Source organism: Bicyclus anynana, chromosome 13, assembly GCF_947172395.1.
Source record: "Bicyclus anynana chromosome 13, ilBicAnyn1.1, whole genome shotgun sequence".
Taxonomy (NCBI): domain Eukaryota; kingdom Metazoa; phylum Arthropoda; class Insecta; order Lepidoptera; family Nymphalidae; genus Bicyclus; species Bicyclus anynana.
In genome coordinates this window covers 11870147-11884226 of record NC_069095.1, presented here as the reverse complement: position 1 = coordinate 11884226, position 14080 = coordinate 11870147, and the positions used below count along the sequence as shown (strand labels likewise).

General features: G+C 36.0%; 1 protein-coding gene across 1 annotated transcript; it reads left to right on the top strand.

The window, feature by feature from the left end:
* The first annotated feature begins 2283 nt into the window (after nt 1-2283).
* LOC112051721 (activator of 90 kDa heat shock protein ATPase homolog 1) lies at nt 2284-13437 on the top strand. The gene is made up of 6 exons (XM_052885035.1): nt 2284-2916; nt 4920-5052; nt 5936-6169; nt 7810-7979; nt 12080-12236; nt 13276-13437. The coding sequence occupies exons 1-5, from the start codon at nt 2560-2562 to the stop codon at nt 12209-12211; spliced, it is 1026 nt and encodes a 341-aa protein (XP_052740995.1). The 5' UTR covers nt 2284-2559; the 3' UTR covers nt 12212-12236; nt 13276-13437.
* Nucleotides 13438-14080: the final 643 nt, after the last annotated feature.

Genomic DNA, 14080 nt, shown 5'->3' with positions numbered 1-14080 from the left:
TGTCACTAGCGCGTAGCGATGAATGAAAAATCCACGACTGATGCACCTCACTTCCCCGCACGCACGAATTCACACCCGCGCAGTCTTTCCCCCCGGCGACCGCATATCATGGGAGTGTCATCAACGAACTTGCCAAGTTATAGCACTGGTCGTCTCTCAGCTTGAAACAATGATGATGATGATGAAATTATTTCCTTAATTCGTTCCTTTGGATGTATTACCTACTTAGAACGTTTATTTCGACACACAAACTCCGTGGCGCAGTGGTATGCGCTGTGCATTTCAAAACGGAGGTCCTGGGTTCGATCCCCGGCTGGGCAGATTGAGATTTTCTTAGCCTCCCACCATTCAGACCTGGACCAGGTCTGGCCGGTGGGAGGCTTCGGCCGTGAATTACCACTCTACCGGCAAAGACGTACCGCCAAGCGATTTAGCACTCCGGTACGATGCCATGTAGAAACCGAAAGGAGTGTGGATTTTCATCCTCCTCCTAACAAGTTAGTCCGCTTCCATCTTAGACTGCATCATCACTTACCATCAAGCGAGATTGTGGTCAATCTTATAATCTTATCAAATTGTTGTTAAGAATAAAAAAAGAAAACAAATGTGTTTAATGTTTTTGCTGTTACCTTGCGAATACATTCAAAACCTAACTGTCTTCTGTAAGTAGAACACCTAATCTAATACATATAAATGAAATTAAAATGTATGTCTGTGAATTCAAGGTATCTGTGTTTGTTCAAGTGTTTATAGTTATTTAGACGATACCAAACTAAAAATGAGCTTTTTTAAAATTTTCGTTTGTCTGTCTGTCTTTCTGTTTGTGCGAACTAATCTTTGGAACGGAACGGCTGCACCGATTTTATCGAGACTTTCAATGGAAGATAGAGAAGGTTATGGAGCAGGAGCAGTTAGGAGAAGAGGCTACTGTTTATATCCATTTTTTTAAATTCATGGTTCCCGCGTTTTTTTTAAACTGAATTTCACGGGTACGAAGTAGCGAGTGTACCTAATGTGAATAGGTATGATATTGGGATGCTAACTATCAAATCGAGATACCCCCAAGTGTGACCATAAGCTGACCATGAGCTTCGGACAAGTTTGGGGGGTCACTAGACAAGCAATAAGATACAATTATTATAATAATTAATAGGAAGGTAGTTATTTCTCAAATTATTATTTTTATTTCACAATTTTTTTTTACCTACCTACTTATATGTAAATTAACTTGTTTTTGTTTAAAATTTTCAGTTTCAGTTCATTTAGACCACTTTAGGACTGCGACTTGATTGAGTTCTGAGACTAAAATGAGTATAAAATATTACGTAATAACAAAATGGTGGTCTGTAGACTGTAGACATAATAACCTTCTAGCAGGCATCTATGTCATTTAACCTTCAAAGTCCTTGTTCATAATAATGAAGAAAGAAAATAATAATAAAAAAATGAATACAGATTCGGAGTATATTTTTTGGTTGAGCGCCTGCAAAAATTTTAAATATAAATATAACGAAATTTTGTCGTGATGTTGTGATTCTTTGCTTGTAGACTTAAACAGGCGTTTTGTATTTTCAAATGGAGTTTTCAGTCTAATATAAAGTTTGTATTGAAAATATAATGAGACTGAGAATAATAATTCATTTTATTAGTTTATATTTATCCTTAATTTTTTCATCTTACTTTTAGAATTGTTTAAATTATTACGTTTCGTTTCGATCTATGCATTCAGTATTAAATGCGTAAAACGAATCTTTGCGACATCCGGATCAAGTTTTTAAGTTGGCAATTAGTTTCTAGAAACTTACAGAATTTTCTTAGAATGTTACCATGCCGAATTGTTTTCCCTAAATTACGGCAAACCACATTTTTGAGCGGATACATAATTATTATCAGGCAAGTTTTTAACCTCACGGTTATATATTTTTTTATTTAAGTACCTAGGTACTTATCTACTATCTGTACCTACGCATAGTGTTGGATTTAATACTACAATTAAAAAATATATCATGTTAAACTTACGCTAGAATAAAAAATGAACAATTATTGTAATGAAATATTAAAGAGCTTATAAAAAATATTTTCTTAAGTATTAGTCTATCAATCCACTTTGTATGTATTTAAGTAGTGACTTGAGTATACCCGTTGACTGGACCAATTATTTGTTAGTAAGGATTCCAATACATTTACAAAAAAATATATAGATTTAGTGTGGTAAAACCGTGTATAAAGTGGGGTAAACAAGTATTATGCGATGGCAACACAGCACAGTAACTGACAGTTCACCGTTCACCGCTGTCACTGTCATGCCGACTGCTGTTCAACTTTCGATGAACGACGTTTCTCGAATATTACGATTTGCGAGTTTAATTCAATTTTCTAAGAGACTTCTTTAGCGCTAATGAAATCCTTGCAAAACCAATATAATATAAGTGTCATTGGAATTGATTTAAGTGTATGTTAGGTAACTAATCTGTCCAAAGTTCGTAACATTAGGCCGAGTTAGCTGTTCTATTGAGAACCTTGATTTTCAAACCTCGTGTGTGCATAAGTGTTCGAAATATGGCTAAATGGGGAGAAGGAGACCCTCGATGGATCGTAGAAGAGCGTCCCGATGCAACAAATGTAAACAACTGGCATTGGACGGAGAAGAACGCTGGGCCGTGGTCACAGGAGCGTCTAAAAGAACTGTTGGATAATTTAAAAATATCACAAAACGGTATAGACTGTAAGATCACGGAGGTAGAGAAGATAGACGGCGAGGCTACAGCGAATAATAGGAAAGGAAAGCTTATATTTTTCTATGAATGGGACATTAAGTTGAAGTGGGAAGGTCTATTGGCTGGAGGCAAAGACAAGGTTAAGGGGGAAGTTAACATCCCCAATTTGTCAGAGGAGAATGACGTTAGCGAGGTCGATGTAAGTATAATAATTACAAATATGCATATATATTATATTTAGAGTAGGGACATCTGATGAGGCCAGACAGCTGATCAGTCCTAACTAGGGGTCATTCCACTAAATACACGGGTGTAATAGGACACAGGTTTACTTGACAGTGTTCCCCCTCAAATCTTTCTGTAGTCTTTGTGAACCTAACAATATCCCATATGGTGAGATTTGTCAGGTCTGCTTCATTTAATATATCCTAGTAACTCCCTTCTTACTTGTGGGAACATGGGATATGCAGATATATGTATATAGGTGGTCTCCTTCTCACCACAACCTGGAAATTGTTTTCATTATCTTCAAGTGTCTATAGAGCAGACAATGTGCAGTTGTCAAGCCATGCTTTGAGTCTACAGGGTCTAAAAAATAGACAAAATATCCACACCAGTGGAGTTGTTTCATTTCTATCTTGTTTGTTGCAATGCAATAAAAGAGAAAGCAGAGATAGCGGTATTTGCAGTTGCACTGATATTGGTTGGCATACAGTAGGCCTAAGATATACACAAAATACCATAAAAGAGAATGTTTTATCTTGTTTTGAGATAGGTAATGGTTGTCTTACGAGTACAGGAAGTTTACAATCTTGTTTGTCCTTTACCCCTTTTACGTTAGAACTGTCAGACATCGTAGTAATCTGCAATGTTGCTGTCTCTTAGACTCAGGGCCAGCCTGCCCATACGGCGAACGGAGCAGTCGCTCCAGGCGCCAATTCCGAGTGTGCGCCTAAATGGTAAAAAACGTTTGTCACTCCAGAGTATGGTCGAGATATTCATGTTCCATACTTTGCACTCACAATTGGTATAGGTATATATTATTAGGAGCAAACAGGCGAGGCGCCATAATTGGATCTTGCTCCATTCTTAAATTTACTTTGGGCTGCCGCTGCTTATAATAATAATAAGCTTTATTTTTCCCATTTAGATAGTACTTATCAATATCTTAAAACTATTTTAACTAATTTATATATTTATCTAAATAATTAATTATGTACTAGTTAATAATGGGTCCCTTCGGGTATAAGCCTCCTCCATCTTTTTCCATTTGTTCCTTTCTTTTGTGGGTTCCATCCAACCTTGGCCAGCCACTGCGGTAATGTCGACTACCCACCTTCCTATAGGCCTTCCTACCTTCCTTTTACCAAGTGGACCTTTCCAATAGGTAATTTTCTTAGTCCACCGTTTGTCCTTTTGCCTGCCAAGGTGGCCTGCCCATCTCCACTTAAGTCTTTGTGCATGGTCCAGAGCATCTGTGAGATTAGTTTTTTTCCTAATAATTATATTGTTTATTATACCCCCCGCCGCCACTGCATGCTAATTTTTACACTGCTAAGTTAAAGAATGTCTACAAGCTTCCATTTTTTTTATACCTACAAGTTAAGTATCTTCAAATCTAGAATGAAGAGGCACTTTTTAGGCAAACGTGCAAAAAATGGTGCTGTGATTTTAGCTGGTTGAGTTTTGTGTTTAGTAAATATTAATTATTATTTATATTTAATATTTAGTTTGTAGTTCATGTTTACTTTGGGTTCATGCCAAACATTACAGTTTTCGGAAATGAGCTAGAGATTTTGTTTGCCTTGATTCTCAGCCAATTTTGTAATTGATCCTTTAGTAAACAAAAAAATTAAAGTAGAGAGACATTTGAGCATTATAGACCTTCTTTTTATATTTGAAAACATCTTAAACTATAACTATCGTGAGTGTTATTCATATTAATTTATTATGAAACATCGCTAAACCTCATGTGATACAATGTTGGAGTTTGCCTGACTAGTTTTGAACCCAGTGCGACCACTCGCACTGGGTTCAAAACCGGGTTGCAAGAACCGGCCCTATATGTGTTCAAAACTAGTCGGGCATACTCTGACATTGTATCACGTGAGTTTTAGCCGTGTTTCATAATAAATTAACATCTTAAACTGTTGTTTTTTAGTAATAACAAAATTTTCACCAAGCAATAACATATTTTCTCAGATGACCGTCACAATCAAAAGCAGTGGTGACGAGGCGCAGAGGGTGAAAGCCTTTATGCACAACGTCGGAAAGGGAGTAATCCGTCAACAGCTCGCTGAGTACATCAGAAGCTTGAAAGAAGAGTTCACTAAAGGTAAGGACTCCACAATCTTTGACTTCTTAGTTCCTGGAAACATTATTGAATATAATATAATTTATTTGTTAGACATACACATACACATAACTACTTTTTTTTCTTTTTTTTTTCTTTATAAGTAAGCCCTTGACTACAATCTCACCTGATGTTATGTGATGATGCAATCTAAGATAAAAGCGGGCTAACTTGTTAAGAGGAGGATGAAAATCCACAGCCCTTTCGATTTCTACACGACATCGTACGGTGGTACGTCTTTGTCGGTAGGGTGATAACTAGCCACGGCCGAAGCTTCTCACCAGCCAGACCTGGAGAAATTAAGAATACCTCAATCGGCCCAGCCGGGGATCAAACCCTCCGTCTTGTAAATCCATCACGCATACCACTGCGACACGGACGCCTTTGAGGTACGATGCCAGCGACCTTCTGACTTCTGATAATTAGATCTTAGGACTAATAGTGCATTTCGAAGCCGCCTGTTTTGACTATATTATGCTGCTACAAATAAATAAAACTACATATTTGTGTATACAATGTCATTTAACTGATTGACCCATAGGAGAGGATTTTTTTATTATATTATATTATAAGAGGTAAAGATTATAGTATTGTTGAAAATTCTTTTACTACCACAAAGCCACATTATTTTTGAGTGTAATAGGTTATATTTTATACTGGTATTCTCATGGGTACGACAATTTCGCACGTGGGTGTGTGAAACCACGGAGGATCGGCTAGTAATAAATAAATATAAGACTTAAATTAAATTTAAATTTTATTCAAGCTTTTTTAGACCGTACAGACTACTTTAATTGAGTACAAAGTGATTGAATTACTGCCCAAAAATCGTTCGTACTCAACTAACTTTACATGTATTCTTCAGGTCTGATCTTACCAAAGAAAGGCGAAGATGCTCCAAAACCTGACAACGTTAAGACTATAACCAGCGGCTTCAACAAGAAGATAAACATGGAGCCTATAGTAGATAGACAGCAGAAGCAGATTGGATGTAAACTTGATACAAAGAACATAGAATTGACAGAGACCTTCCAGTGCAGGGCGCAGGAGTTCTATGATGCTATGACTCGGATAGAAATGGTTACTGCTTTCACTCAAGGTATTTTGTTACATTTAAAAAACTAATACGCATATTATAATGATTTATTTATTTTGCTATAATCACAAAAAAGCCGACGAACCATGAGACAACTTCCCCCAGGTCCGACAAAATACTCTCTACGTATATTTCACCCCGAATCTGGAGTATTCTCAGGAGATGTTGACTCTACAATGTGCAATTGTACGTTTGTCACGTTTTGTATATTTATATAATCATGATGAACTTCCGCAAAGTAACGCCTGCTTCTATCCAATAATATTCATATTGTTATACTACAGCCTTTCTTGATGTATACTGTTTACCAACAAACAAATTAAAAATGAGGGTATAAATACACTAGTCATTTCACACCTGATAATAGTTATAATTAACTAGTTTTTAAATTGATGAAAATAAATTCGATTATTAAGCTTAGAACAATACGATATAGTTAATATATTTTAAATAACATTTTATAAACAAATAATACATAATTTAAAATAAACATGTTATGAAATGACTTGAAAGATATGAATGAAGAAATGTGTTTTCTACCTTCATTTCGTATTTGTAGTATAAGTTTAGAGAGCCATCATTATGAGTATATTTTAATGGTCCAACACACAACAACACCCTTGTAAAAGCCCTCAACTCCTAATCCTTACAATCTCCTTATAGAAAAGGGGAAACTTAGATTCCAAGCTACTACAATGTGGTTATGATAATGTTAAATTTAACTTTTAACTTACAACCACTATCAGATTTTCATGTTTTATGTGTTTTCTGAGGCACAAGATGTAAAATCATTACCTTTCCAACTCTGGGCAGAAAATTATATATTATGTATATTCAATTGTTTATACTGTAGGATAGGAAGGAAAGTAGTCTGAGAAGGATATTATGACGTCACTCGACTATCTCGTGTTAGCTCGTGCTGACGCTAGGTGTTGCGAGTTGTTTACGTGAGTAGTGGGACTTGGTAATAGGGTAGTTGTCTCATATCAAATTTAATATAAAATAATAAATTATATATAATAAATAAATTAATTTCGCATAGTTTTTGGAGTATGGCTCCGAAATATATCGATACTAGCTAACCGCGCGCGGTTTTATCCGCGTGGTTCCCGTTCCCTTAGGAATGCGGGGATAAAATATAGCCTATAGCCTTCCTCGATAAATGGGCTATTTAACACTGAAAGAATTTTTCAAATCGGACCAGTAGTTCCTGAGATTAGCGCGTTCAATCAAACAAACAAACTCTTCAGCTTTATAATATTAGTATAGATTAATTAATGGATTTCTTATGAAACTGAATTTAAAAATCATGTATTTTTTAAAATCGATGACAGAGTTTTATGACGTACAGAAAGTACGTCATAAGACTCTGTCATCGATTTTGTGACGTCATTCAATTAGTAATGAACTATATAGTAAAAAAAAAACTGTCGACTAGTTAATTCTTCTTTCTCAGATTACTTGGAGGTAGGCAGGGAGAATCTCTCCCTGTCTCGAGTAGCGAACTCTGTTTTAATTTAGTTACATTTTGATTTGATTTATTAAATAAGTTGTCTTGACCTTTGTTTAATATTAGTTTTCTTGTTTTTTAAAATCTGTGTGCTAAATATAGTTAATAACAAAAAATGTTGTTTATTTCCAAGGTCATGTAAAAATGGAGGCAGAGAAGGGTGGCAAGTTCTGGCTGTTCGGCGGCAACGTGACGGGCGAGTTCCGCGAGCTGGTGCCCGGCAAGAAGATCGTGCAGTACTGGCGGTACAAGCAGTGGCCCGACCAGCACTTCTCTGAGGTCACCTTCTCTATTGATGAGAAGGTATTAAATTTTTTTTTTATAGACTCAATTATCACTTGGATTATTCCCAAGGTGCTGGAGTGGCGATCCCGCACCGGAAAGCACAGTGTTGGTTGACCCCTCACTAGGTGGACCGAATACATCAAGCGGGTTGCAGGGTGCCGTTGGAAGCTGGTGGCTCGAGACCATTTTGTTTGAAAGTCCAAGAGGACGTCCAGCAGTGGACGTCCATCGGTTGATAATGATGATCAAATCAAATCAAATCAAAAATCATTTATTTCAAGTAGGCTCAGTTTACAAGCACTTTTGACACGTCAGTTGACTATTTGTAAAGATTCTACCACCGGTTCGGAAGGCAGGTTCTGCTGAGAAGATACCGGCAAGAAACTCAACAGTTGCTCTTTTGAAAAAGTCATACAGTATTATAATTTACAATTAATAACAATTACTGTTTACATTTTTTATAGTTTTACTTTCTGTGTGAAGGTGGAAGCTGATCCAACGACCTCCAAGCATCTTTATCATTAAGGAACTCATCAATGTTGTAGTACCCTCGACTAAGTAGATGTTTTTTAACACATTGCTTAAAGCTATGCATTGGCAGGTCCATCACAGTCTTGGGGATCTTATTATAGAAGAGTACACCCAAACCTACAAAAGATTTTTTAACTCTTTGGAGACGATATGCAGAAATAACTAACTTATGCCCGTGTCTAGTAAGACGTGGGTTTAAATCTCCTTTTCGTTTGTACAAATTAATATTTTGTCTTACATATACTATACTGTTATATATATATTGACAGGCTACTGTTAGTATACCTATTTCTTTAAACTTTTGACGAAGGGACTCGCTGATCGCTGATGAATTATCAGCCCACTTTAATATACTCGCGTCATATTAAAGCGGGCGGATAATTGTGCCTCCGAGTATATATATTTATTAAGTTAAGAAATTAATAATAAGGATTTTTATGCTTTGTAAGCATGCTTGGGACGACGATTTATACAGTTAATCTTAAATATAGATTGAGGTTATGCATTCAATCCATGGCTAACCTGATTGAGGTTTTCTTAATTGGTTTGGCTGGTTGTGGATTGTGTTTGTTAAAGTTTAGCATGACAGAAAATTTTGTTTGTGAATGTGGGTGCGATACTGAACTAATTAAAAATGGCTATGTAGTTAGTCTGTACGCCGTAGAAGTAGGTACGAGAGGATTACCAGCAAAATCTATAACTAAATAAAGACCTTGGCCTCTCTAGTAGTGCAGCTAGTTCTATATTAGAACGAGTATCCAAAGCTGCTCTAATAGGATCTTACCAAATTTGGCTAGACAGGGAGAACAACACAAGCAGAGAACGAGGAGTGTTGATCGATCTTCAAGGAATGCCTTAACCCTACATCCTGTAGTCACAAGTTCAGGACTCTGCTCGGAGTTTTTCTCTCTACCACGCGATGGACCCGGCACCCGCACGGTGAATCCATGGAATGCTAAGATATTCGTCTCCCCCCTTCTATAATTGGTCCGAAAGGAGATCATTCATTTTGGGCCCTTTTTAAAAGTGCCGGCCAACAAAAAAAAATGGCACGAATCGTTAGAACTAGCCATTTGGAGTAATAGCTAATATGGCATGAAAGTTGTAGGAGGACTCTGAACCAAGTTATACAGGTTCGAAGATTCGTTATTTCCATACATTTTGTCGATTTTCAAAAGGGTCCGCCAATAAAAAAAACTGGTACGTATCATTAGAACTACCCATTTGGAACAGTAGTTGGTATTGCACAAATGTTGTAGGAGTGCTCTGAACCAAGTTATACAGGTTCGATGACTCGTCACTTCTATACATTTTACTGAGTTCTGTAAGTGCCCACCAACAAAATAAGTGTTACGTATCGTTATAACTAGCCATTTGCAGCATTAGTTACTATCGCATAAATATTGTAATGTAGCTCTGTGTCAAGTTATACAGTTTCGATGGTTCGTCAAATCCATATATCTTATTGAATATTTAAAGTGCCGTTTTACAAAAATATGGTACTTATCGTTAGAACTGTACATTTGAAGCAATATTTAGTATTGCACATTGATGCAGGATTGTTCTGAACCAAGTTATACAGGTTCGATGTCTCGTCACTTCTATGTATTTTATTGAATTTTGAAAGTGCCCACAAACAAAATTAATGATACGTATCGTCATAACTAGCAATTTTCAGATATAATGGCATAAACGTTGTAGTATAGCTCCGAATTAAGATATACTGTTTCGATGATTCATCAAATCCATATATTTTATGGATTTTTTAAAATACCGTTTACCAAAAACATATATCGTTAAAACTAGACATTAGGAGCAATAGATAGTAGGACGTTGCACACGGTTCAGAACAATCCGATTTCTGAACAAAGTTATATAAGTTTCATTATTCGTAACTTTCATACATTGATTTCCGAGATGTTGTTGTCCGAAGAATTGAAAAACATAAAACAATAATATAATATAGAATTAATGATACTCATTTTTGGTGCCACATGCAATGCCACATTATTGTGCAAATGCATTTAAAAATTGTTATGTTATTGTGGATTTTGGGTAGAGTGATATAAAAATATTTTTTTTAAGTTCTTTCAAGTAATGTAATTGGGGTTTACTAACATGGATAACATAACAAATAATGATGACACAGCAACACTATGATGACATTTATTTCATATTATTAGTTCGAGTAGTGTATTCATCATTATTATTTTGTGTTTCCTATACAGATATCAACAAAAACAAAGTGACGAATCGTCGAAAACAAATAACTTGGATCAGAGCAATCTTACAATGTTTTTGTCAATCCTACCTACTAATTATATTGCTCAAATTGGTAAAATGTATAAATAATAATAATAAATCTTTATTCATCAAAAACTTCATATCACAAAATTAAGTTGAAGCCCTGCCTCCTGTACTAGTTATTACTGTGTTACAGAAGGCAGTCTTCCCATTTTCAATGTTGCAGTAGTTTGATAAACAGTATAGAAATTAGGAATCATCGAACTTGTATAACATGGCTCAGAGCAGGCCTACAGCATTAGTACAATACTAACTATTACTCCCAGTTCCTATTACAGTCAGTTCTAATGATCCGTACCATTTTTTATGGCTGGCACTCAATATTTAATGAAATTCATGGATATGACAAATAGTCACACTGTATAACTTGTCTCACAGCATTTTCACAAAGTGTCTGCTATACTAACCAACTAAATATTGTTCTAAATGACCAGTTAAAATGATACCTATAAGAATTTTATTGGCAGGCAACTTATAAATCAATAAAATGATATAACGAGCCATCAAAACTGTATAACTTGGTTCAGAGCAATTCTACAATATTCGTGTTCTAATAACTATTGCCACAAATGACCAGTTATAACGATACATTTCATTAATATTGTTGGTGGGCACAAAACTCAATTAAAGTCATAGAAGTGACGAGGCATCGTACCTTTATAACTTGGTTCAGACCAAAACTACACCACTTGTGTCATACTAAATATTGCTCCAAATGGGCAGTTCTAATGATAAGTACCATATTTTTGTAAAACGGCACTTTAAAAAATCAATAAGATTTATGGATTTAACGAATCATCGAAACTGTATAACTTGACACTGTCCCATTACAATGTTATGCGATAGTAACTATTGCTGCAAATAGCTAGTTATAACGATACGTATCATTTATTTTGTTGGTTGGCACTTACAAAACTCAGTAAAATGTATAGAAGTGACGAGTAATCGACCCTGTATAACTTGGTTCAGAGCACTCCTACATCATTTGCGCCGTACTGACTATCGCTCCAAATAGGCAGTTCTAACGATAAGTACCAGATTTATTTCTTGGTGAGCACTTTTGAAAATCGACAAAATGTATGGAAAAAACGAATCTTCGAACCTGTATAACTTGGTTCAGAGCCCTCTTACAACTTTCATGCCATATTAGCTATTACTCCCAATGGCTAGCTCTAACGATTCGTGCCATTTTTTTTTGTTGGCCGGCACTTTCAAAAAGAGCCCAAAAATGTATGGAACGTGAATGATCTCCTTTCATCATATACCATTGTAACTTGTTTCAGGAGGACCACACGATAGTGACACTGAAGCAGGACCTGGTCCCGTCTGCGGAGGTGGACCAGACGAGGGCGAATTGGAAGCGCTACTACTTCGACAGCATCAAGAGGGCTTTCGGCTTCGGCGCCTTCCTGTGATCGTGACATGCCTTAGAATAATTAGGTAAAGCTAAAATTAGGTATATAGAAATCATTGACCTCATAAAATAAAAGGACGCACAATCATGTAGAAAATTTAACTTAAAAACTGGCCAATTTTGCTTTGACAGTTTTAGAATTATTGGTAAAGAAAATTATGCCTAAAAGCCTTTAAATATACTTAGTCCAATATTCAATAAAATCCCAAATTCAGAGCAAATTCAACCTTAAGGATTGAGTTTAAGGTTGAATTTAAATTGGGTCTACTTGAATTGAGTGACAAGAATCGTGTTGGGCACTCATTGAGTGGGGGCGTTTTTTGGTCACTGATTGTGCATCACTTTTTAATAGGATATCGATGATAGAAATTAAATATCACGTGTCTCAAACGGTGAAGGTAAATCATCGTGACAAGTGTGAAGTCTGACATTGGGCCAGCGTGGTGGACTATTGGCCTAACATCTCTCATTCTGAGAGACTCGTGCTCAGCAGTGAGCCGAATACGGGTTAATAATGACAAAACTAAACTGCCTTGTGGTCCAGTGTTTAGTCTATGTGATTTGGGATGTTGAGGTCCATTATAATAATTCGTCCGGGAAAGTACATCTCGCTAATCAGTATTGCTGTGTTCTGTTCTAAGGTGTATGGTTGCTGGAGCAGTGAAACTGCACCATGTAGATGGCACAGTTTCAATATACAGGGTGCTCGGAACTTTGCTTCCCATAACAGCAAGGTATTGACGAGATTACTTATAGGAACCAAACTGCATAACTAATATTTTAATTACTACAAAAAAAATGTAATTCAAATAATACCGACTATAGTTGGTATGGTAAATGCGACTACTTGAATTGAGTGCCAAGAAGTTGTGTTTGGCACTCATTGAGTGGGGACGTTTTTTGGTCGCTGATTGTGCATCTACTTTTTAATAGGAGATCGATGCAGGTAGCCCATTTATCGAGCTATGTAGAATTGGAGTATTAATGAAAACGTATACGAGTATTAAATAAATAAAAGCACTGGAAAAAAAATATACAAGTAAGAAGCATTTTTATTTGTTGCAGGTCCAATTACGCAAGCTGTAAGAATAAAATTGAAAATTTATTTCGTCACGCGTTATTTGAATCGAGCATTTGTGATTGCTAGCAACCATAATCATATCCTCAAGGACAAGCTATGGAGATTAAATTTAAAAAAATGCTCTCATAACATTTTTTTCAATGTATGCCGTAAATAAACAAAATGATTTAAAATATAGCTTGATCAGAATTGTAAAAAACCTGGGCCTCTAGCCATGTGGCACTTCGATTCTCTTTCTACAATCGTTAACGCTTCGAAAACTAAATGTATGGGAATGTCAGATCCGATCGACAACTTGATCACGTGATCTAAAATTTTCTGGTGGTATTGCAATTTCTATTATGTTATAAGTTTTTTGATCTGTGCTTAGATGATTATGGAAGAATTATTTTGTTGTCAACGCAACATGGCCAGGTTTTTTTGTTTTTCTGGTCAGGCAACTCTGATTTGAGTGTTCAAGGAGATAAGGCCTAGTTCGGACCACTTTAGTATTTTAGAAGTTTTTGGGCGATATAATAAAAAAAATGTTCGTCCGCGACTAAAATACTAAAGTAGTCTGTACGGCCTCTAAAGGTGACTGGACTGAAAAATCAAACTTTAAAGGCCTCAGGGTTGCCATTAAGCTAATTAAAAAAAAATACAAAAATACGGACAGTTTAAATTAAAGTCACCACAATGCGATATATCTTGGGCTGTCATTTCAGACTAATTACATAAGGACCTGCCTCTATAGACATTACTTTTCCGTCAAAGTCAAAATCAACGATATAATGCGATTATAAACTGTCG

Coding starts and splice junctions, on each gene's coding strand:
- LOC112051721 (XM_052885035.1), top strand. CDS start 2,560: ATGGCTAAATGGGGAGAAGGAGACCCTCGATGGATCGTAGAAGAGCGT. Junction 2,917..4,919: donor ATGACGTTAGCGAGGTCGAT/GTAAGTATAATA, acceptor ATATTTTCTCAG/ATGACCGTCACAATCAAAAG. Junction 6,170..7,809: donor GGTTACTGCTTTCACTCAAG/GTATTTTGTTAC, acceptor TTTATTTCCAAG/GTCATGTAAAAATGGAGGCA.